The 25,822-nt window shown below is 40.1% G+C and overlaps 1 protein-coding gene across 1 annotated transcript in view; it reads right to left on the bottom strand.

Annotated features, from left to right (window-relative positions):
• LOC126285225 (pro-neuregulin-2, membrane-bound isoform-like) overlaps positions 1 to 25,822 on the bottom strand; it is a 772,532-nt gene that overhangs the window by 87,121 nt on the left and 659,589 nt on the right. Inside the window, exon 6 of the mRNA XM_049984524.1 lies at positions 3,001 to 3,100. Within this exon, the coding sequence (XP_049840481.1) occupies positions 3,001 to 3,100 (100 nt within the window). The remainder of the gene's footprint in view (positions 1 to 3,000; positions 3,101 to 25,822) is intronic.

The raw sequence follows: 25,822 nt of genomic DNA, 5'->3' as shown, positions 1-25,822 counted from the left end.
ATATTCACTAATCACTTAAAAACACTGTTGGACATTCTATTTATTGAAGGAAATACTTCAGTTGTTGGTGTGAACTTCAGTAAAAATTAAATGTTGTGTGACTAGGACCTCCCTTCGGGTAGACCGTTCGCCAGCTGCAAGTCTTTTGATGTGATGCCACTTCAGCAACTTGCATGTCAATGGGGATGAAATGATGATGATTAGGACAACTCAACACCTAGTCTCTGAGTGGAGAAAATCTCTGACCCAGCTGGGAATTGAACCCAGGCCCTTAGGATTGACATTCTATTGCACTGATCACTCAGCTACCGGGGGCGGACACTTCTGTAAATCTCATGAAGAGAAGGGGGCTGAAAGATTAGTTCTTGAATCTCTTATTCAGGTATATAACCTATAACAATGACAAAGACTGCAGACTCGTAGACAACATCCTTGTTAATATTTAACCTATGAAAGTAGGAAATAGAAAATTCAGATTTAGGCATATCAAATGACAGTTCTCTTGCCTTCAAAATGCCTTCAATACTATTGAAACAAACAAAAGCACATTACACATATAAAAGAAATATTTCTACAGAAAACTGTGAAAAATTTATAAATATCATAGGTAATGAGTTCTGGACAAAAGTACTGTCACTAGCAAACACAAGTGAGGAGTATAATGCTATTTCCTGAATCATAATGGGAAACTTTCCAAAGAAGCTTGTGGTTATGATGAATGGGCATAGATAGAGGATGTATGCTGGTAACAAACGGTAACTTATCGCTAGTCGTGACCTAGGTGCCTTGTTTCATAACACATGTCATCTGTACTCTACCTCCTGATGCCAGTTTCTCAGAATGCCACAGGTGGAAACTGGTATCACAAGATGCGTTTGGTTCTTGGTACCCAATTAACTTAAATTTACATGAATTTCTATGGTCTCTGCATTTCTTTCTCTTAATTATTCCTTTTCTTCAATCTCTTTTATTTTCAATCTATTTTATTTTCTTACCTGTCTATTTCTCTCCCTGCATCCCCCTGCCCCCTCACCTATCTACCACATACGATACATTTTGCTCTCCAATCTTATTGATTCTTGCACTGTTGTGATATCCGTCTTGCTTATTACAGTATCTTTCAGATTTAAGTTCTCAGTTTTTCAAATCTCCTGTAGAGCACGCATCAACAATCATCTTCCCCTCTCAACCCTTCTAGTAAGTCACCTCTGACATAAGATTCTGGGTATCTTTTCTGTAACTCTCTCCATTTACTAAACCTTGCCAGTCCTTTTCCTTCACCCCTCTTACTTTCTCTTCAACTGTTCTGCCAGAAGAAGGCACAAGTAGCTGCAAAAGCTTGTGTACTTGGTGTCTTTTATTGAATCATTTATGGTTAGACCATATGAGGTTAAAGGGGTGTGTGATTTCAAAATATCTCCAGTTTGATGTGTTCGACAGCAACATTGTGGAGAGTTAGTTCTCGATCCACTTATAATAGCTTGTTAAGCTTTAACCATCCACTTATTATAGACAGTGGGGTGATAGTGTGAGGATGAGTTGACGATTTTGATGCTATAGGTGTCATACTGGCAAACACCAAAGCTATTTATGTTTATTAACAATTCTATGAACTGCCTAACTAGTTCTGTTTAGCCTAGGTAAGTAGTTAGAACCTGTTTCACCACCATCATCAGAAATTTTATTTTCTTGCCCTGAATTTATATGATGTTGCATTTATCTTTGGAAGCATTCATATAATACTTATTTTATGCATATGGTGAATTAATATTGTGCATATTTCTAATTTGTAGTTGTGTACAGAATAATTTTGGGGAAGTGCAATCTGTAGGACACTAGTGCAACCCATTGTTGAGTACTGTTTGAGTGTTCGGAATCCATACGAGGTTGGATTAGAGAAAGACATCGAATCAGTTTAGAGGTGGGCTGCAAGATTTGTAACTGGTAGGTTACAAGAACACACGTATATTACAGAGATGCTTCGGGAACTCAAATGGGAACCAATGGAGGGAAGGTGACATTCTTTAGGGAACCAGTATTTGAGGCTGTCAGCAGAATGACTCTACAGCCACTAAAATACCTCTCGAGTAAGGCCACAAAGGTGTCATAAGAGAAATTAGGTCTCATATGGAGGCTTATAGCCATTTTCTGCTTTCTTTATTTACTGAGTGGAATAGTCTGGTGGTTAGCACACTAAACTCGCATTCTCAAGGACAATGGCTCAAGCCCATGCCCAGCCATTCTGGATAGATTTTCCAGGATTTCCCACAACTGCTTAAGGCAAATGGTTCCTTTGAAATGGCTCAGCCACTTTCCTTCTCCATCCTTCCTTAATCTGAGTTTGTGCTCCATCTCTAATGACCTCATTGCCAATGGGACGTTAAACACTAATTTCCTCCCTCCTCATCCTTGCTTTATTTGCAAGTGGAACAGGAAAGGAAATGTCTAGTAGTGGTACAGGGTACTCTCTGGCTGCACCATATTGTGGCTTGTAGGGTATGTATGCAGATGTAGTCAGACTGTGTAAGTTGTTTGTTATTCCCTAAAGTAAAACTACTGAATCTACCATTACTATAAGCACATAAAACAATAATTTTTCAAACAGAATGTCTGGTAGCCTCTAATTCTTATTGCTAAAACAACTCCATTCATAATCATAGAATCAGAAGTTGTCATAACATTCATGTCCCCCAAACCAGAACACCTTCCTGTCAAAAAAAGTGCCCCAGAACAACTTACCAGTCTACATCAAACTGGAAAAGAATGTAACCTGATTAAGAAAAAATTAAAATTATTTCTGATGGATCATGGTTTTTGATCATCAGATGATATAAAATCATTGGGTACTTAAGATAATTATGAATAATTATACATATGCACATTAAAGTATAGACTTAAGTCAGAGCATATCAAAGTCAGATTTTATATTATCTTTGATATCTCTGATGGCTGTAGATATTACAGGATCAAACATGAATAAAGAAGTTGTGTTGTACTTACTGGCAAGCTAGCTCTCCTACAGCCTTAATCAAGATGCATGTCCCGCCATTCATGCAGTATTCGACAGGGCAAGGTTCTCCATAGAACGGTGGTATCCTGTCTGTAAAGCACCAAATACAAGCAAAATAATTGCAGTTTGGAGACTGAATACCATTAAATTATAACAAGCATATACCCAAACCAAACTATGTTAAGTTGCAACTTACTTATAAATGTGCAAATAACTATATGGGAAAGGGTTACTAACTATTGAAGCTGAAGAGTTTTTACTTTTGTAATTCTCATCAAGTTGTCATTATCCTTATCAATTGAAATAAAAGTTCTGAATATTTCAATATGTTATTGGCAGTGAGATTTTAGGGTGGTTGCTCATAGCAAAATTTTTGCTCTGTTAGATTGTGTGGTGGCTGTTGTCAAAAATCTGTGCTGCATATTAGTAGGAATGAAAATAAAAAGCCAATAAACAATGATGGTGGAGATGTTCAGATGAGATAATGTTCCCCTCAGAAACATAATGAAATTTCTATTGAGTTTTCAATATTTTCCATACAATTGTCCTGTTAAAGAGTGCATTGTGAATTACATTGTAGCACTGTACAACCATTTTGTAGTAAGCAGTTTTTTAACTTACATCTACAATTTTTTTCCATTATGTTATCTTTAGATGTCCTCATTTCAACCTCAAAAAGCAGTGAGACCCTGTACATCGGCCATCTGGTCAATCATTTTAAACAATTTCTGTTCCTACTTTATACACTCAGTCCTATATAACCTGTTTAAGACTTTCAGTTCCATAAGTGAAGCTTTGAATGTTGACTTTGAATTTTTTCTGGAACTACATCCATACTCTGCAAACCACTGGGAAGTGCATGGCAGGGGAAATGTTCCATTGTACTTATTTGGGCATTTTCCCACTCCATTCTCGTATGGAGCATGGGAAGAACGAGTGTTTAAATACCTCATTTTGTGCTGTAATTAATCTAATTTTATCCTCATGATCCCTATGAGAGCAATAGTGGGTTATAGAAATCCTCCCAAACAGGCCATGAAGGCCCAATGGTACCGACCGGCTGCCACAACACAAGAAACAAAAACAGTCTGTATGTTGAACTGAAAAGTTGTAATCTGGTTCAAAAAAATAGTTTATTATTCTAGCGTAAAGACTTTTAGAGCACCCCCATTATATATTAAATGTTGTCATAAACTAATTCAAACAAAATCTCAAAGAGTACCTAATAGACAAATCTTTTTATGAAGTTGATGAATTTCTGAGACAAAATCAATATCTCTGCTAAACTTACAATCACTTTAGAAAGGGATTTGATTAATTTTATGTCCGGATATTTTTTATTTAAAAATTATTTTGATGCACCACTTAACAATCAGAGGAAACTACAATGCCTGTAGCATGTTTTTCATCTTTTTTGTCGTTGCTAACCTTAAAAAACTTTGGAACTAGTGTTGACAAATTTTATGTCAGTAATTCTATTTTAAATATGTTGCCCCACTCAAGAACAGTAATGTACAATGTGTGTATCATATTTTACATATTTATTGTCTTCCTAAATATGTTTTATGTTCGAACTTTTACTACCCTTATACCTGGACACTATAATAGACAATCGAAAATTTGGTTTTTGTGCTTATGTATTTACTTATTGTAACATTTAACTTAACTTTGCATCCTGTATACATTAACATTACTCATCCTTTCAAAGTGAAACGAAATTTTCCATTAATTTATTTTATATTCTGTAAATGATATTTTATTTGCATTACATTGCTATTGCCATCTAAGTTATACTTTAAGTCCTTAGAATTTGCCACGTTCCATATCCTACCTGGATCTATGAAACACACAATAAAAATTAAAAAAAACTTCTACATCTGTCGATGACTCTCCACCCAAGATGATTTGCTACATCCTCATTACAAAAAAAAAGAGCCTCAATCCAGTAACAAATAAATTTCGCTTAATATACCCCAATTGTACTTTTGATTACTAGTGCGGGTATGGTACCAGTACTGAGCCTGATACTTTTCGGAAACTGAGAAATGCTGCATCTATCTGACTGCCTTGATCCATAGATTTCAGTATGTCTTGTAATGGAAGTGTAAGTTGGGATTCACATGATCGGTGTTTTCAATATCTGTGCTTGTTGGCGTTGAGGAGGTCATTCTGTTCGAGATGCCTCATTATGTTTGAGCACAGTATACATTCTGAGATTCTACAAAAGATATGTAAAGGATATTGGATGGTAGTTTTGTGGATCACTTCTGGTACCCTTCTTGTAGACGAATGTGATCTGTGCTTGCATTCATTCTACTATGCACTTTTTTTCTGTTAGAAGAATCTATCACGGATTATAGTAACAGATGGCCTAACTCAGCTGCAAATCTTATATGGATTCCATTTGACCCTGGGTGGGGATGGGCAAACAACATCAGTATATCAAAATATATATACTGTCTCACACTATTGAAATATGTCACCAATATCTACATAATCTCTAATTATCTTTAGAATCTAACAGTAAATGTCTTACATTGTACTTAATTTCATAGAGTACTACAAATCAACACCAGTTTTGAACATGAATGTATCTGTACTGCATATTGACGAACATTTGTTACTTCCTTGTGTCGTTTCTACCACCAAAATAAAAAAAAAAGTAATTATCGTGTGGCACTGATGGCCGAGAGGCCCCATCCAGGGGAGTTTGACCGCCAAGTTGCAAGTCTTTATTTCAGGTGACGCTACATTCGGCGACTTGCATCTGTGCCAAGTGTTGGTGATGATGAGAAAGGTTCAAGATACCTAACGAACACTGTTGGTGACAGCACTGTATGAAAATTGTGGAAATTACCACCCCCTGCTTCCAGTTATAGGGCAGTATGTGTGCTCTCCTTACCTCCTGAATGTCTGGATCAGGAAAAGACAGGCGGACTGTAAAAGTAAGACAGACCCGGCACAAAAGTCACACACATTACTGCACTGGTATTTAATGGAAAATGGACTCTTGTTGCCTGAAATGTCTATAATAGGTGCAATATTTCATGCACCGAACACACATGAAAAGTATTTCACTCCTGAGATTTGTCACGCTTCGAGATGGGCCAAAAACACCGATGTTCGAAAACATCGGTATTTTTCGCGATAATATAGAAGAAATTTACAAATATCGGTACAATATATATCGACATCTTTAAAAATTTACCCAGCACTACCCTAAGCCTTTGTTCAGTTTTAACGATTTCAGCTGTTTCTCGATGCTACAGGCAGCAATATGTTCCCCCTCATCTTCCCAGCCCTACGAAAACTAAAGTGGAACAATACTTCTTTGTTTTCCTTTGCAAAGGAACATCTGAAAAGAAGAACTGAGCATTTCTGTTTTTGCATTGTTACTCTGAATTTCAGTTCCTGTCTTATCTGCGAGTGACTGGGCACTGACTTTGGTGCCTCTAATAGCCTTTACATACGACCAGAATTTCTTTGGGATTTGTGAAAGTTCTTTCGAAAATAGTCACAGACGGCTTCGCATATTGCTCTCTTGACTGCCACATGCATTTCATTCAGTATCTCTGTATCTATAGCTCTATGTTTTGTTTCATACCTGTTATGCAGTAGTTTCTGTTTCTTTAGAAGTTTCTTTAGTGACTGTGTACCATGGGGGGCCCCTCCCATCATGAAGTGCACTACTGGATATATATATATATATCGCTCCCATGTGTGGTCAACTATTCATGTGTGGTCAATTATTTTTAACTTAAGCCATAGTTCGTCAACATGCTTCTGTCCTGAGCTAAAAGTTCCATGTTCTTCATTGAGATATGACGCTATTGGATCTTCGTCTAGTTTTTTAAGCATGTAAATCTACCTACTTGTTTTAGTTACCTTTTCTACTTGGATATTCATTGTTACTATAATCACCTCATGGTCACAGATACTAGTTTCAGCGTAGACACCCTCAAAGAGGTCGAGTCTATTTGCTGTCATTGCATTTAATATATTTCCGTCATGAATGATGTTCTGAACCATTGTTTGATGCTCAACTTTGATACGAAGTTTTACCTAAACGGTCTTGTATGGAGCTTCATTTTCTATCTCAGTGGATTGAGTTTCTTGTCTACAGCAACAAGTAAACCACCTCCATTTCCCATTAGCCTATCCTTTCGGCATACTCTTAAATTTTCTCCAGGTGTCTCACTGCTGTCAACTTCAGGTTATAATTATCTCTCTGTACCTATAATATTTGAGCTTCAGCGCTTTTTAGGAGTTCTTCAAATTCTGTCACTTCATTGTGAATGCTTCGGCATTTTAATACTCTCACCTGTGGCGGTCAGCTACCTGGTAGCTGACCGCCACACCTGACCCATTTAGGGGAACCTAAAACTCTTAGCCCTGGGGCACATGTCTAGCAAGGCATAGCCCAATTTCTCACAGAACCTTGGCAGTCTCTCATTCAAGCCTTCCACTCAGCTCAGAACCAGGCGGCCACGATCAGTTCTGGGGACAATCTGCAGATCGTCAGCTTCAACGAAACTCTGTGAGTAAGTATGGTATTCTCAACTTCCTCTGCTTATCGCTGGAACGATTCAAGTATGACCTCAGTCCCCAGACGACAGACCACGTTTTTTTGTTTTCTTTTCAATGTGTGCCATAATTTGCGGTTGGTTGCTTCTTGTTGCCTCGTTGGCTGCCAGAATAGCATTTTCTGCATGCTGAATGAGGCCGCGAGGCATACTCACTGAGAGCATCTGATGTTCCTTCCCGTCTCTTGCTGCCATTACGTTAAGGAGTACCATTATTTGCCAAACCTTGGAACTGCCGACATTTAATAGACCCCCCCCCCCTACCCAATTGCATTCGCCTTGGCTTGTCACAGTACACAGCACGTTTCCCAACAGGTGAAGTGAAGTGAGTGTCATTAGCTCAGTTTTGGTTTCAGTTGAACACAGCACCTCGAACTTATTGGTTAGATGGATGGATGTAACATCCTGAGTTGTCCCTGGTCCCTGTTTCCTCTATGTATGATGTGTAGACCTGCCATTGAGACGCCATTCGCAGTCAAGTGGACAAGTAATGATGGTTCCTGCATTTCCCACACAAGAGACAGTATCCACAGGAGAGGATAGTACTTGAGGCACCTTTGGAACCTCTCTGAATTTTCAGCTTTCCTTTTGTTCTCTTTGACTTTGGCTTCAGACTAAATAGACGAGTGAACAGATGGAAATTTTCAATCCGCTAATATGGCTGGTTATGCGATCGCTATGTAAAGCTGGGAACAGACTAACACTAAGGTATAAATGGGTATGCATTTTGCATGCACGATGGCATTTTTTTCCCCAGTTGAGTAGCGCTCCTGTTCAATTGGTTTGGCAATAGATAGAAAACGCAGAGTTTTTGCGTGCAAAATTTATTGTTTTCAGTTGATTTTATCGTCTTCGAAGACCCCCTCTCCCCCCCCCCCCCAGTATAAACACGAATGAGAAGCGTGGAGTATGATGGAGGGGTCCAGACCCCACGTACGGCCGGAAAGGAGCTTGAGGAGACGGATTCGGGAGCGTTTAAATATCAGAATTACGCTATTAATGACACTGTGGCTAAAGGGTATCGTGGAGGCCTTGAAGAACATTTCGGGAAACAAGAGTTATATCGTCACATGTGGAGATAACGTTCACGATAAACATTTTACCAAGTCTGAAAGCTACGGATACATAAAACATAATGCACTGTACTGAAGTCGGTTAGCAAAGAGAGAAGACTTACGCTGTTTGACCAGTAAGATGTATATAATTTGTTTGCAAATAAAAAGCATGTCAAATATTCATTGCCCAAATATAAGTATGCAGATCGTGATAACAGTTGAGGGAGAATATAACACACCAACAAAAGAGGTTAGTTGACACAGAGCGTGATGATTTTAATTGTGTGTAATGCAGTAGGGACTTTGAAATAGAACAGCTTTTTCCACGAAGTAATTTCTGTGTTACTCATAACACACTTTGCGTGGGCTTTCCAGAGCATCTTTACGGCATTCAATAAGTAATGCAACACATTTTTTCCTCAGTTTTCTTTAAAAAAGTTGCAATTTTGTTTGTAACATCCTTAACCGTTCCCGCATCAACTCATACATTTCTAGTAACTTCCGGTGGGTGGCAGCGCTATAACTAAACTTCAAAATGGCGTCTGAAACTGACGTGGGTTCCTACAACAGAGCAGTTATTGAATTTCTTTTGGCAGAAAACCAACCATCAAAAATATTTACAGTCGTTTACACACTGTCTGCGGACACAAGAAGTGAGTAAAAAGCATGGTTAAGTGCCTGGGCGAAGCTTCAGTCGTCAAAAGAACAAGGACAAGGAGATCAGTCTGTCACACGACTGATGCATCCTGACAGAACAGTGGAAAAACTGACCTACATCAACTGCTCCCTCTCTAGAATACATCAGTCTACCATTAAATAGTACCTCGTTACAGCTCCATCTCAATCAATCACCCTGTCACTCTTTGTAATTCTTTAATGCAGATGCATGAAAGTTTATAGGTGGATAGTTCTCTGTCTTCCTGAAAAGTGTCAAATACAGTAGACAACTCGTTTGACATACAGTATAATGCTGCCTCGACAGAAAAAAATGTTGACTGCTTTCCTGATTCCCTTCGCCTCCATGTCAACGTTTTCTCGGATTCCTCTTGGTGCCACATACTTGTTCCCATGTACAAATTGCTCTGGGCCAACCAGAAGATAAACAAGTACTTCCTCAATTACCCCGCCTTTTGGTGTATTTTTGGTCAATTTATACCTACCCCCCCACCCCACTCCGTCATTTTTCGCAATTCTATCGATTTTATGTCAGATCCATCCATGAGATCATGACATAACCTCTTGCTCTGTGTTCTGGAATTGCTTGTGAATGTAGTGCATCTGCCAACACCTAGCCCAAATGCACTGATCAGGAGGTGCAGTCAACTCCACATTTGGAGAGCATTTGGTCGGTTTTCTGTATGTCTGTGTATATCCATGTGTTGTGGATGGCTCCCAGGACCTACAATAGATCCGAGTTAGTGTTCAGGTATGTATTCTCTGCACGTTATATCTGGACCGATGTTGAGATGCGGATCCGCAATATACCACATTCGAGTTAGCATTTGAGAGTGGATCTGCTGCGCACTGTATATATGTGGACTGATGTTTGGAGGCGGATCCTCCGCACGTCACATCTGGGATAGGGCCCACAGCTGGACCGATCACGCGCTACATCCAAACACGTGCTTTATGTTCGAAGTTTAGTCCCCCAGTGAGGGGACAGGGTCTTGGAAGCATAAGTGGAGGGTGTGTATGAGCAGGTGACATGGAGCAGAACAGCAGGCTAAGTACAGAACAATAGGTTAATTTGCATAATTTTTATGTAAAATGCAGTACAATAGTTTAAGGGGGTGGATGACAAAGAAGAAAGCGCCAGAAATGGCGTTCAAAAGCATGTGAAATTCGGAAAGTGTACCAGAAAATGGTGGAATGACATAACTCATTACTTAATTTGGTATCAAAGGTGGTACAATAGTTTAAGGAAATGGGAGTGACATGGAAAACCACTTAACAGAACAATAGGTTAAGTGCTGACAAAGGGCCAAACCTTAGGTTAAGACATCTAGAGTACAATGCTGAACATTAGCTTATGCAACATGTTTTCCCCATGTAATTGCTTGTTACAAGGCATACATGTTTCCAAACAGCAGAGAATAATGAGAAAGAGAAATCCAACCCCATAAACGGTATTTTTTTATAAATAAAAAATATGCTCTTGAATTTCCTGTTATGAGATCTTTCCTCTCCACCAATTTCCATGTATTCCATAGACTGACTTGAGCACCCTAAATTGTTTAAGTAAACAATATTCCACACAATGTATAAATTGTTTAAACAATATTCCATATACTACACTTGAATTCCCTCTAAATGATCGATCAACTGGGTCTTTTTCCCGCCAGTTGCTGGGAGGGAGGGTGGGCGTGGAGGGGGTATACCAGAGGGGGTTGAGGTTAATCAATTGACCAATTTAATTAAGTAGTCAATCAAATTGATAAGTGTGAGAGAGACCTATTTCAATAACTCAGACCTGAACTCTTGTTTTTGAGGAAGAAAAAAATTTGCATTACTTATTGAACGACCGTTTATCTGACAAAAAGAGATCATTTAGTAAAACTTATTGACAAACAATTTCTATGTATTAATCACTTGGTCGTTTGATTTATTTATATTGTTCGACGATTAAATAATGTTGGAAGTGAAAGGAGGGCTACAGAAACTAAAATTTACGATCCTTGGCCTATTTTTGTACTGTACCCAAGTTTCCAGATCTGCTGCTCAAGCCTAACTCAAGGGCGCGCTATAAACAAAGCCTTTTACATTGATGTTGCCGGAAGTTGTCGCCGATGACGACAGATTTAGAGAAATTCGCCACGTTGTTTACGTTGCAGCGGACATCATTAACGTCCAGACATCCACACGATCTCTGGCAGAACGAGGAGTCAGTTGTGCCAGACGAAGACCGTTGACTGTCGTATGTCCAAGTCTTGACTTTATTTCCAAGTCTCGACTTTATCAGTCTAGCGATAATTTTACATCAGAATGCCGTCGCGAGAAACTTTTCTATGTGATCACGCATTACTGGTACACAGTTCTATACGTTCTCTGAGATTGTATTCATTGTAGCGATATTATTTTCACACGTTTACTTCTGACATATATCCTGGCACAAAGCAGAGTCAGCATTTCCATGTGTAGATTGCCTTCAGGATTGCTCGTAGCCCACATATACGTGTAGAACGCACACGACCCTATCTATACAATGTTCTACGTGTAAACCAACATGACGGAGAGTAAAAAGCTGAGTTTCTGTCATTACACACTATACGAAATGGAGCCCCAGTTCAGTTTATCTCGCTTTCTGCTGAAATAATTGATTTTTGCGTTTCTATCCATAATTCGGTTTTTACACAAAATAAATCTTTATGGTTTATGACTTTTCCTTAACCCAGTGCTGATTACGAAACAATAGCATGATAAGAATACGGTATATTAAAAAACATTGCTTATCTTCAGAACTTCTGTAGTGAATTAGATAACACTCTATCACCCAAAAATCTTCGTCATACACCGCGTTTCAGGTCTGAGGACCAATATATTTTTACGTGATAGATATATAACAATCCTTAACATGCAGTTCGTAATATGTACACACAAGCAGATTCTTTCAATTAGAAACCGATTCACCTCTGCTTGGTAACGATATTACTCCTCACCTTCGGCTTCTAAATTCACTGAATTCATCTCGAAATTGTTTTCGCAAATCATCGTGTGTTATAATAAGAACTAAACCTGTAGAGTAAAATTTTACTCCCTTTCATATCTTTCGGTAAAACCAAATGTTGCACATAATTTTGCCGCGCTACTTTAGCCGAGCGGTCTCAGGCGCTGCAGTCATGCACTGTGCGGCTGGTCGACGGAGGTTCGAATCCTCCCTCAGGCATGGGTGTGTGTGTTTGTCCTTAGGATAATTGAGGTTAAGTAGTGTGTAAGCTTAGGGACTGATGACCTTAGCAGTTAAGTCCCATAAGATTTCACACATATTTGAACAATTTTGTTTTTGCACTTAATTTCACAGCCGGAATAAAGATATCTTTACTGAAAACTAAAATACTTATAATACATATTTGTAAAAATAGGCGAACGACGTCTGGGAAATATATTACAGAAAGTAAATAAATCAGAAAGTTTAGTAAAAAGATGCCATAGACACTAGGGAAAAATTAATTGCTAATGGCTCTGAGCACTACGGGACTTAACTTCTCAGGTCATCAATCCCCTAGAACTTAGAACTACTTAAGCCTAACTAACCTAAGGACATCGCACACATCCATGCCCGAGGCAGGATTCGAACCTGTGACCGTATCGGTCACGCGGATCCAGACTGTAGCGCCTAGAACCGCTCGGCCACTCCGGCTGGCAGCTAATGCTGAACCTGACATTCGCGGAAGACAGAACTTATGAAACATTTGAATAAAATAGATAGAGGTACTGCAACATTTATATGATAACTTGAAATTATGGATACAATCCAGAAATTTGTCGTATGATGAAGATAATGGAGGAAGTTAGTATATAAGAAGTAACGCTGTAGATCGAATAGACATAAAAGAATTAAAAGTACCCCTTGAATGCAACAAAAAAAAGAAAAAAAAATAGAAAAGCTGCTGGCCTAAATGGAATTAATGGTTCAAATGGCTCTGAGCACTATGCGACTTAACATCTGTGGTCATCAGTCGCCTAGAACTTAGAACTAATTAAACCTAACTAACCTAAGGACATCACACACATCCATGCCCGAGGCAGGATTCGAACCTGCGACCGTAGCACTCACGCGGTTCCGGACTGAGCGCCAGGAACCGCGAGACCACCGCGGCCGGCTGGAGTTAATGCTGAATCAATCAAATAGGGAGTAATTACTTTAGAATTTTGCTTTCTCAATGCTTTAACTGTATCCTGAAAGAAATGTCAGTACCTAACGAATGGAAGACAGCTGAAATTATTTCTATATTTTAAAAGGTGACAGGTAATTGTAGAGGAAAATGTAATAAATTCAGGATATAAAATTTACTGGAATCTTCTTAATCAAAAAATGCAAACTACCGCTGACGCGATGATGCCAGAAGACCAATCAGGCTTCATTGAAGGGACCTTCGTGTAATAGTAATATATTTATAACAACACGAATTGTCGATAAACGCCATGAATTTAACTAATAAACTCAATCAGGATTTATCGATTACGGGAAAGCCTTTGATGAGGTAAAATACTACGTCAGTTGAAAATATTAGAAATTAAAGGGTTTTCTAAGAAACTTATTAATACCATAAAGAATCTGTAGGTGAATACGAAAATCGTTTTTCGACAAGGAGATAGTCTTTCACTTTCTTTAAGGATCTAGCATTGCATGTGATCTCGAATCTCTCTCATTTTACCTTCACAGCGTTTGTGGGATATACGTAGGAGAAAGAAATATATTGGTTGATTCTTCCACGAACGTACCCAGAACACCTCTCAGGCAGTGGAGTTGGCTTAGCATCTCCGTGACACTTTCACGCAGTCCGGAACCGCGCAACTGCTACGGTCGCAGGTTCGAATCCTGCCTCGGGCATGGATGTGTGTGATGTCCTTAGGTTAGTTAGGTTTAAGTAGTTCTAAGTTCTAGGGGACTGATGAGCACAGATGTTAAGTCCCATAGTGCTCAGAGCTATTTGAACCAACCAACATTTTCACGCTTACTAAATGAAACTGTGACGAATTGTGCTGCTCTGCTTTGGCTCTTTTCTATTTTCTCAATCAATCCCATCTAGTAGACATCCTAAATTGACGGGCAGTACTCAAGCATTTGTCCACGTATTGTAAGCTTCATCGTTCGTGGTTGGTCTATACTTCCTGAGCATTCTTCCAATGACTCTCAGTCTGGCATCTGCTTTACCTCCGTTTAGTCTTATGTGGTCGTTCCACTTTAATCACTTCTCACATATACTTCTAGACATTTTATGCATGTGATTCCTTCTGTTTATTCACGATGTATTACATTTTTTTTATGATGAAGGCCAATTTCCGCTCCCTACGCAAACGTCGATGTTCTGCAGGTCTTCCTGAGTTTCGCTACAATTGTCTAGCGTACCTGTATACATCATCATCCAGAAAAAGCCTCATGGAACTTCCGATATTATCTGCTAGGTCATTTATATAAACTGTGGAAAGTAATAGTGCTGTTACACTCTGTTAGGGTACGCTCTAAGTTACTTTATGTATGAAGATTTTTATCCATTGAGGATGATTGTTTTGTTCTATTTGCTGAAAACTCTTCAGTCCAGTCACAGAAATCTTTTCACTTCACGAAAGTAATCCATTATCTGTTTTAAACGAACAACTTCAGTTCAAAGACAAACATTTCTTTGAGCTTTTCGATGATCTGCTTTAGCATGTTTACTCTTCTGTCCATTGTTTTTGAAATTGTTAAGCCTTTTAGGAAATATTTTATCTTTATATTGTAATTTTATTTCAGCAAACATTATTTTATGACTGATTATCTGTTTTAGAATTTTTGCTTATATGCTATCAGACTGCATATTGCTAATTCACATCCTTTTATTTTTGACACTATGGCTCATAATATTATAATTTAAATTCCTTAAATTTTCATTATTTTTATTTGTTTATAAGACTGGCATATAACTTAACGAATAGCAATGCCTTTTAAAAATTGTCGCATGTAATTTGCATACCAACTTCATAGACAATATTTCATATATATGGACAACTACTTCATATCGTATTTGTGCAGCATGTAGTATACATGTCAGCTAAAGATTATTGCAGACTACTCATTGAAAATCGTTTCAATAAAGACATGTTGCTGCTCAGTAATACATCGTCTGACGTGACAGTCTTCGCCATTCCACTTTCGCAACAACTTCGTTGGAAAGAAGACTGCTGCCTCATCTTTGGAACGGTGTCCAACTTCACCATGGCAACCAGTGGTTCCAAATGGTTCACTAACAGGCCTTGAGAGGGCAACCCATGTAGTGCCGAACCGAAGTTCATTTATCCTACATGTTTAAATATTTTTAACGCTTCTTAATTGACAATAGCTGTTTAATAAGCTAAGTTTAGTGTGTGTTTATTTTTAATTCTTGACAATGTTCTTTTAACTAAGAAATTTTAAACTGTAATTCGACTTATATCTGATTGGTTAGTAATGACATCATGCCGTAAGAAGTGGGCGGAGCCTCCGTTATATATAGAAGACGTGCACTGGTTTCTCCAGTAATGATTCTCCAACAGAAAGAGGTTCTTACTCAAGCGTAATTCATCGTTTTATGGCTTTATAACTTCATGTATTTTCTTTAATGTATGTAGCCCTCTAATTAAAGTTTTGTATACAACTTGTAGGTCTGAAGATGACCACAGTAGTGGTCGAAACCGGTCACCTTGATACATAAATCGTAATCAAGACTGTTTTTACTAGTAAACACAGCTGATGCGATATTCCGTATTTCGTTCGCTAAGCGCGAGTCAAGGAACACAGCATCGGCCTGGGCGCCAGATTTATTGCTTTCTGGGTCTCGTGGACGAACAGAGCGTGCTGCGTTTCACACGATCGTTGTTTTCGGAACCCAAGTTGATTTCTACAGAGGAGTTTGTCATCTACAGCCTAAGGGAATACCGTAGCCTCCAGCAGAGTGGCTATGTCTCTAAACCACAGTCTCGTGCAGCACTCTAATCGCCGACGGGCAGGTGCGCCACGGCACCGAATTGTCTGGGAAGAGGGAGCGCCCCGCTGCCTCGCGACGCGCTCTTATTTCGGGCCGTGAACTTGCCTTACTCCGGTTGCGTCAGTTGTCGCTCGTCGCGCGGACCTTTCAATGAAGGCGCCAATTGCGGCTCAATTTAGCTGAGCTATGGCCTGTGTGCGGCGGCGAGCGGCGACTGCGCAGCGACTACGGCCTAGCCCGAAGCGAGCTCGCCGTTGTTGGTCAGAGGTTCGAGAGAGTGATGCTCTCAATACACGCAGAGCTGCTGACTATCCCAGAAGTCGTCTACCAGACTGTTTGCTGATACTGTTGTCCAGAAGGGAAAAAATCGTTCAAATGGCTCTAAGCACTATGGGACTTAACATCTGTGATCATCAGTCCCACAGACTTAGAACGACACTACTTGTCATTAAAACTGCTACACCAATAAAAAATACAGATGATAAACGGGTATTCATTGGACAAATATATTATACTAGAACTGACATGTCATTGCATTTTCACGTAATATCGGTACATACATCCTGAGAAATAAATACCCAGAACAACCACCTCTGGCCGTAATAACGGCCTTGATACGTCTGGGCATTGAGTCGAATAGAGATTGGATGGCGTGTACAGGGACAGCTGCACATGCATCTTCAACACGATACCACAATTCATCAAGAGTACTGGCGTATTGTGACGAGCCAGTTGCTCGGCCACCATTGACAGACGTTTTCAATTGGTGAGACATCTGGAGAATGTGCTGGCCAGGGCAATAGTCGAACATTCTCTGTATCCAGAAAGGCCCGTACAGGACCTGCGACATGCGGTCGTGCATTATCCTGCTGAAATGTAGGGTTTCGCAGGGATCGAATGAAGGGTAGAGCCACGGGTCGAAACACATCTGAAATGTAACGTCCACTGTTCAAAAGTGCCGTCAATGCGAACAAGAGGTGACCGAGACGTGTTACCAAAGGCACGCCATACCATCACGCCGGGTGATAGGCCAGTATGGTGATGACTAATACACGCTTCCAGTGCGCGTTCACCACGATGTCGCCAAACACGGATGAGACCATCATGATGCTGTAAACAGAACATGGATTCATCAGAAAAAATGACGTTTTGCCATTCGTGCACCCAGGTTCGTCGTTGAGTACACCATCGCAGGCGCTCCTGTCTATGATGCAGAGTCAAGGGTAAGCGCAGCCATGGTCTCCGAGCTGATAGTCCATTGTTCTGCAAACGTCGTCAAACTGTTTGTGCGGATGGTTGTTGTCTTGCAAACGTCCCCATCTGTTGACTCAGGGATCGAGAAGTGGCTGCACGATCTTTAACAGCCATGCGGATAAGATGCCTGTCATCTCGACCTAGGCCGTTGGGATCCAGCACGGCGTTTCGTATTACCCTCCTGAACCCACCGATTCCATATTCCGCTAACAGTCATTGGATCTCGACAACGCGAGCAGCAATGTCAAGATACGATAAACCGCAATCGCGATAGGCTACAGTCCGACCTTTATCAAAGTCGGAAACCTGATGGTACGCATTTCTCCACCTTACACGAGGCATCACAACGTTTCACCAGGCAACGCCGGTCAACTGCTGTTTGTGTATGAGAAATCGGTCAGCACGTTGTAGGTGTCGCCACCGGCGCCAACCTTGTGTGAATGCTCTGAAAAGCAAATAATTTGCATATCAGAGCGTCTTCTTCCTGTCGGTTAAATTTCGCGTCTGTAGCACGTCATCTTCGTGGTGTAGCAATTTTAATGACCAGTAGTGTACTTAAACCTAACCCTACCTGAAGACATCACACACACATACATGCCCGAGGCAGGAATCGAACCTGCGACCGTAGCAGCAGCGCGGTTCCAGACTGAAGCGCCTAGAACCACTCGGCCACAGCGGCCGGCTTTAGAGGAAAGTATCGACGTTGGTCGTGTATGGATATGCACAAGAATTTGGTCAGAATTTCCATTAGGTGTAACGAGTGAAGGCTCTCTTTAAATGTAAAGAAATGCAAGGTAATACGTGGGCTATTCAGAAAGCAAGGAACGACAGATGGCGAAATGGAAACCACAGTCAAAATCAAAACTGTTTTATTTGCAACTTCCAGCTACTTATCTCCACAGTCGACGATCCGACTTAGACGTTTGTCGTAGCGTTGTACCAACTTTCCAATACCCTCGTTATAGTAGGCAACCGCCAGTGTTTTCCGCCAATTCTCTACGCTGGCCTGCAGCTCGGTGTCTGTACCAAAATGTTGTCTTCATAGCCACCGGTTCATGTGAGCAGAGATGAAACTCAAAGGGAGACAATTACGGACTGTATTGTAGGTAATAAAACATTTCCAATTGAAAACCATGCAGGATCATCTTCATTGCCCCTGCAGAATGCGGCTGAGAATTGTCTTGAAGAAGACAACGCATGACAGTTATGTAATGCTGATTGCATTGCTTCAGGCGAAATTTCTCACCAGGCTCTATTACTTGGCGTGAGACACTAATGTTATAGGTGTCTTTGTGTGCTCCCTGCGTGCTCAGAACTAGAAAGAACGGCGTAACGCTGTCGACGCGAACATTAGAGACACTGTCCAACACATCTGTGCAAAAATTCATCGGATTTTCACTGTGGTTTCCATTTCCCGACCGACCGGTTCCTTACTTTCTGAATAAACCTCGTACTTATAGCAAACATAAAGGGCCTGATTAAATCCTCCCGTGCGAGCTCTGCTCTCTCTTTCTCTCTCTCTCTCTTTCTCTATCTATCTATCTCTTTCTAAATAATCATTTCTTGCTATGTACGTGGCAGTCACTGCAATATTTTGATATTCTGTGGAAAAATTGATGATTGAAGTATCGTGAAACGACTTTATCGAAACGGAAAACAACTTTCTCTTAAAGATTGCCACCCCAACTTGCCTATTACAGCCGTGACACTCTCTCACCTGTTTAGCAATAATACGATACAAGGCCTTATTTAAACTCTTTCGATATCCCCTGTCAGCCCTATCTCGTAGGGATACCATGCCGTGAAGAAATATTCCAGAAAAGTACGAACAACCGTAGTGTACAGGTAGTCTCTTTACTAGATTTTTACATCTTCTAACTGTCTGCCAACAAAACAAAGTTTTTATTTTCCCTTCCCCACATTACTTTCTTTCTGATGGTTCCAATTAAAGTTGTTCTTATTATTTACTTCATTCTAAAATCTTTAAATTTGTGAGATTTATTTCATAGTCGAGAATTAGCGGAATTTTTTAGTACTCGTGTGAAGCACGTCACACATTGTACTATCTACTGTCATTTGCCACTTTTCACAACACGCAGATACCTTGTCTAAATCCAAACAGTCAGCAATGGCTGTTCAGATTCTCTCCTAAATCGTTTATGAAGATTAAGAACAGCAGAGGTCCCAGGGAAATCCCATATATCATTTCTGCTTCGCTACATAACTTCCCATCAATTACTTTCTGCCAGAGACTTTCGAATCCAGTCGTACAACTAAGACTATATTCCACAGGCACGCAATTTGTTTAGTAGCCGCTTGTAAAGAAGGGTGCGAAAAGCCTTCTGGAAATCTAGAAAGATAAAATCGACATGAGATCCCCTGTTGACAGCATTCGTCTGAAAAAAAAAATCATTTGTGTTTCACAAGAACGGTATTTTCTGAATCCGTGCTGGTTGTTGAGTTAATATGGTAGATCGTTTTCTTCGACGCATTTCAAAATGTTGGAGCAAAGTAATTGTAGACGTTCCTAAATCCGGAGCACATCATACCATTTTCAAGTAGTCAGGGGTAATATTAAGAAGCGATATGACGTGTGCCGGCCGCGGTGGTCTCGCGGTTCTAGGCGCGCAGTCCGGAGCCGTGCGACTGCTACGGTCGCAGGTTCGAATCCTGCCTCGGGCATGGATGTGTGTGATGTCCTTAGGTTAGTTAGGTTTAAGTAGTTCTAAGTTCTAGGGGACTGATAACCACAGCAGTTGAGTCCCATAGCACTCAGAGCCATTTTTGATATGACGTGGGACAAACGCTTGACGTTAGTAGAAAAGAAGGCGAATGGAATACTTAATTTGGTTGGATCTATTTCTAGGAAAGTGCGGCGCATCTGTGAAGGAAATCTCACTCTAGTGCTGTTGGAGATCTTATCAAGTAGGCCTAGTGATCGAGCAGTATATAAGCGAAGTGCGAGCGTAATGAATTTTAACGGAGATCGTCGGCCACGTAAGTGGAAATCTCCGCACGAAAGGTGTCTTTTCCGAAACAGTTTTCTATGGACATAGAAAAACGATATTCGACAAATAATGTGCGATAGTTCTGCTGCTACCATCGTATCCTCGTATTGCACGCTGAGATCATGTGAATAAAATAAGAGAGATTAGGCTCCCTACAGTTACATTCATTCACACTGTTGGCTACTTCTGTACCTACTGTTAAATGTGCCCCTCTTAAGATGGCAATGATTTCATTACAAAATTATTTTATTGCGCATCCCACCCTACACGGCGATTACAACTTCATTTTTTCGTATTACTACGTCGCCAGCAACCTTAATAACAGCAGATCCCATGCCTCTCTGTCGCAGGCACAGGCTCTGTTATAAGCGAGCTTCTCCGTTGACTCATTGAGACAGAACAAACCTCTGACGTTGCTTGCCGCTGCTTGGCTTGTCTTACGTCACTCAGCGGAGACTATTGTTGTCCCATAGCCTGACCTTCTACATCAACATCTACATCTACGCTTAGCAAGCCACGTTAAGTTTGTGGTGGAGGGTACCCAATGTCATATTTCTCCTTACCCGTTCCCTTCGCAAATTACTCTGATTTTTTCATCGTGGTAATTTCGCTAGATGGCTCTGGCTCTGAGTGCTACGGGACTTCTGAGGTCATCAGTCCCCTACTTAAACCTAACTAGCCTAAGGACATCACACACATCCATGCCCGAGGCAGGATTCGAACCTGCGACCGCAGCGGTCACGCGGTTCCAGACTGTAGCCCTTAGAACCGCACGGTTTCGAAAGACGTATGTGAGAAAAAGCAACATGTTGCTGGGTTCTTACTGGGCCTTAAGCTCTCGAAATTTTAACAGTTAACCTCTGTGTGATGTACTACGCCCCTTACTGCAGCATCTGCCTTTGGTGTTTGATGAGCATTACCGTAATGCTCTCCTGCCGTGAAGAGACGTGCCGCTCTTCTTTGGATTATTTTTTATCGCTTTTACTAATCCATATTGGCAATGGTTCCAGACTGACGAGCAATAGGCAAGAATCAATCGAAAGACTGTTCTGCAAGTCATTTCTGTCGAAGATGAATTAAATTTCCTCATGATTCTCCCAGTGAATCTCAGTTTGGCTGCATCTGGTTTTAATTGGTCATTCCATCGTAGACCACAGTGGATGGCTACTCCTATATATTTCACAGTTGTTATTGTTTCCTATGACTTATCGCCAATAGTGTCATACTAAAGTAATGGAACTCGTCTCCAATATATGCACAGTATGCTGGCACGGTAGCTCAGCGTATTCGGTCCGAGAACTGGCTGGGCTCTGGAATAAAAAACTGAGAGAAAGGCTCAATAACGAACTTCAACGGATGTCATGTGACGTCCGCTACGACCAAATACAGCGAACAATGACGAACAAAATGAAAACAAAACAAGAAAAAAGGATTAGAACGCCTCCTAGAAAGCATTCCTGTAAACTACAGCATCATCGGCAGACAGTCAAAGGCCGCTGTCAATACCATCGACCAGATCGTTTATGCAAATCGTAAAAATCAGAGGACCTTATTACACTGCCCTGGAGCACACCTAAAGTTACTCTTGTTTCTGTTGAAGTTACCCCATTCAGGACGACATTTTGCTCCCTGTCTGTTAGAAAACTTTCTATCCAACATTATATGTCACTGGATAGACCGTAAGCGCGCACATTTCGTACCAAGCGACAGTGCGGAACTGAGTCGAACGCCTTTCGATAGTCGAGAAATATGGCATCAACCTGGGAGCCGGTATTTAGAGCCTGTTGAATATCATGCAAAAAGAGGGCCAGCTGTGTCTCGCATGAACGCTGTTTCCTAAAACAGTGCTGGTTTCCGCAGATGAGCTTCTCAGAGTCTAGAAAGGTCATTATGTCTGAACACAAAATATGTTCCACTATTCTACAACAAATCGATGTCAGTGAAATTGGCCGGTAATTATGTGCATACAATTTTCTACCGTTTTTATAGATTACTATGACCTGGGCCTTCTTCCAGTCCCGTGGAACTTTCCGCTGTTCCAATGATCTCTGATAGATGAGGGACAAAAATGGTACACTAAACACATAGTCAACATAGAATCTTACGGGGATGCCGTCTGGCATAGATGCCTTTCTGGCCTCTAAGAACCTTAACTGTTTTACTATCCCAGATACACTAAACACTATGTCAGCCATTTTTGCGTTTGTTCGATAACTGAAAGGGGGAATGGTGATGCAGTCCTCTACCGTAAACGAGTTTTTAAAAACTGGGTTTAGAATTTCGGCCTTCTGTTTATCATCACCCATTACATTACCCGTACTGTCAGCAACAGAAGGTACTGAATTATTTGTAGCATTCATAGATTTTACTTGCGACCGAAATTTTTTGGGGTTATTTTTAGAATCTGCAGATAAAATATTGTTTTCAAATTCGTTAAAAGAATCTCTCATTGACCTTTTGACAGCTGTTTTCATCTCGCATAATTTCTGTTTGTCAGCGAGGCAGTGAACACTTTTAAAACTACTGTGCAAAATTCTATGCTTTTGAAACGTCCCCTTAGAAAAAATCATGAATTACTGTGCTGGTAAACCCCTTGCGTTATTTGATTTTCAAACAGCTGAGCAAAACTCAACGTACTCAGACATTTCTCTCTTTACTTATTCTGATCAACACTAAACGGACACACAATATTTTCAGCGCAACGCAATCTGACTTTCAATAATACCTACAGAAGAATGGCCCTGACTAACAATAACCTATACCTTTCATGAATCACTTACCTCACAAAAATCTTCGTTACTCGAACTACTGCAATACAGCGAGCGCCAATACTGCCAGCTAAATAAAACATTCTAACTACTGAAGGCACTAACTACTGATAGACATAGTTAGCAAATGAAAGATTTTAATACAGAACAAACAATTTAAAATCGAATCGAAATGTCAAAAAGTCTGTAATGACGTAATAACACAAATTTGTGAGCATTTCCATCCTATTGTTTCGCGTCATGAAAATGCATTAAAGTATCACGAAGAAGCCATAAAGGAACTGCAAACTATTGTTCATGAAAATCACGACACCTTGCAAACTAAAATTGACAAAGTTGCATCTACAGATTCGGTTATGCAACTTGCAAAAACTCAGGAAAACTTAAAGAACGCAGTAGATACGTTTTCAATACAAGTGAACACTCTGAGACTTGGTTTGGAAAAACACACTGAGGAAATCAGTTCATTATCGGAGAAAGTATCCAAACTTTCAGATCAGTTTACTAAATTATCTACAAAGGTAGATGATGATCTGAATGACACATGACCCGTAGCCTTCACTGACACAGAGGAGTATGAACAAATTAGGAAACTAAAAAAAAAAAAAAAAAAACAGAATTAAATTAATACGCAAAACGAAAGAGAAATCCGGGAAGTACAAGATCAGTTAGCACAAGTAATACAAGAATTGCATACTTCAGAGGAGACACGCGCTCCAACACGAGAAGAGGGACTTGGAAAAACGGAAAAGCCACAAAATAATAACACAGGGCATTTCGGAAATTATGAAAGAAATTGGCAAGGTGCACCGAGTTTTGAGATGGAACCGCCGACACGACGTAACCATGACCGATATGCGACTCCCCGAAACGATGACTTTGATTATAAGCTGTTCATTGTTGTTGTTGTCTTCAGTCCTGTGACTGGTTTGATGCAGCTCTCCATGCTACTCTATCCTGTGCAAGCTGCTTCATCTCCAAGTACCTACTGCAACCTACATTACTACACGTAAATTCAAAACATTTAAGAATTCGGGCCACGACATTCATCCACAAGCGTGGCTCTATCAATTCTCTCATTGTTTTCCTCCCAACTGGTCATTAGAGCACAGATTAGAATTTATGTGTGGCTATTTAGATAATGAACCAGTTGTAAGAATGCGATCAGTCATTCACGATTGTCACAGTGAAGGAGAATTTTATCATGCCTTCCTCTCAGCATATTGGGCTCAAGCCACACAAGACCGAGTAAAACATAGCATCATAATGATGAAACATTTCGAACAATCTGAATTTTCCAGTCTTGTGAAATATTTTGAAGACATGTTGCACAAGAATCAGTACCCGTCAGACACATACAGCTCCTCAGAACTCATCAACATTTGCTTAATCAAATTGCCTGAACATTTACGACATGTAATCTTAGCAGGCCGTTTCTAAGACGACATTGAAGCTTTTCAGGGACTTTTACAAGAATTGGAAACTGACGCTGACAATCGCGGGACGCGAAAACAGGAACACAACAATTACAGAAAGATGGCAGAATTTTGAGAGCGGACGATCTGGGCGTGTGTCCATCACAAAGAGTAAATTTTTAATACTAGACATTATGAACTAATATATATGATGACTTTTGAATATTATGAAGGTAAATACATTGTTTGTTCTCTATCAAAACCTTTCATTTGCTAACTATGTCTATCAGTAGCTAGTGCCTTCAGTAGTTAGAATCTTTTATTTAGCTGGCAGTTTGGGCGATCGGTGTGTTGCAGAAGTTCGAGTAACGACGATTTATGTGAGGTAAGTGATTCATGAAAGGTATAGGTTATTGTTAGTCAAGGCCATTCTTTTGTAAAGATTATTGAAAGTCAGATTGCGTTGCGCTGAAAATATTGTGTGTCGGTTTAGTGTTGATCAGAATAAGTAAAGAGATAAATGTCTGAGTACGTTGAGTTTAGCTCAGCTGTTTGAAAATCAAATAACGTAAGGGGTTTAACAGCACAGTAATTCATGAATTTTTCTAAGGAGGCGTTTCACTTTCTCAGCAACTTCCTAATATGATTGTTGAACCAAGATGGATCCTTTCCCTTCCTTATATTTCTGCTAGGCACGTATTTCTCTAGCACACGGTGGATAATACCTGTAAATTCCGACCAACGATGTTCAATATCTTTGTGTCCCGTGGTGAATGCTCGGAGTTGACTGTGAAGATATTGATTAATGACACTTTTATTTGCTTCCCCAAACAAGAATACTCTACGCTGTTTCTTTGGTTCTTTTGGAAACTTTCACACTTCTACTGACATACTGCAATAAGTGCCTTACGTAATTTTCTGCAGGAGACCAAGACTGAAATTATTATTATTCTCGAATCAGAAACATACAAATTTACAGTAACCACACACATCAATATATATATATATATATATATATATATATATATATATATATATATATATATATATATTGTATTGATATTA

The sequence above is a fragment of the Schistocerca gregaria genome, chromosome 8 (genome assembly GCF_023897955.1).
Source record: "Schistocerca gregaria isolate iqSchGreg1 chromosome 8, iqSchGreg1.2, whole genome shotgun sequence".
NCBI lineage: Eukaryota > Metazoa > Arthropoda > Insecta > Orthoptera > Acrididae > Schistocerca > Schistocerca gregaria.
Note: the sequence above shows the minus strand (reverse complement) of the source record. Positions and strands in the feature narration are given on the sequence as shown.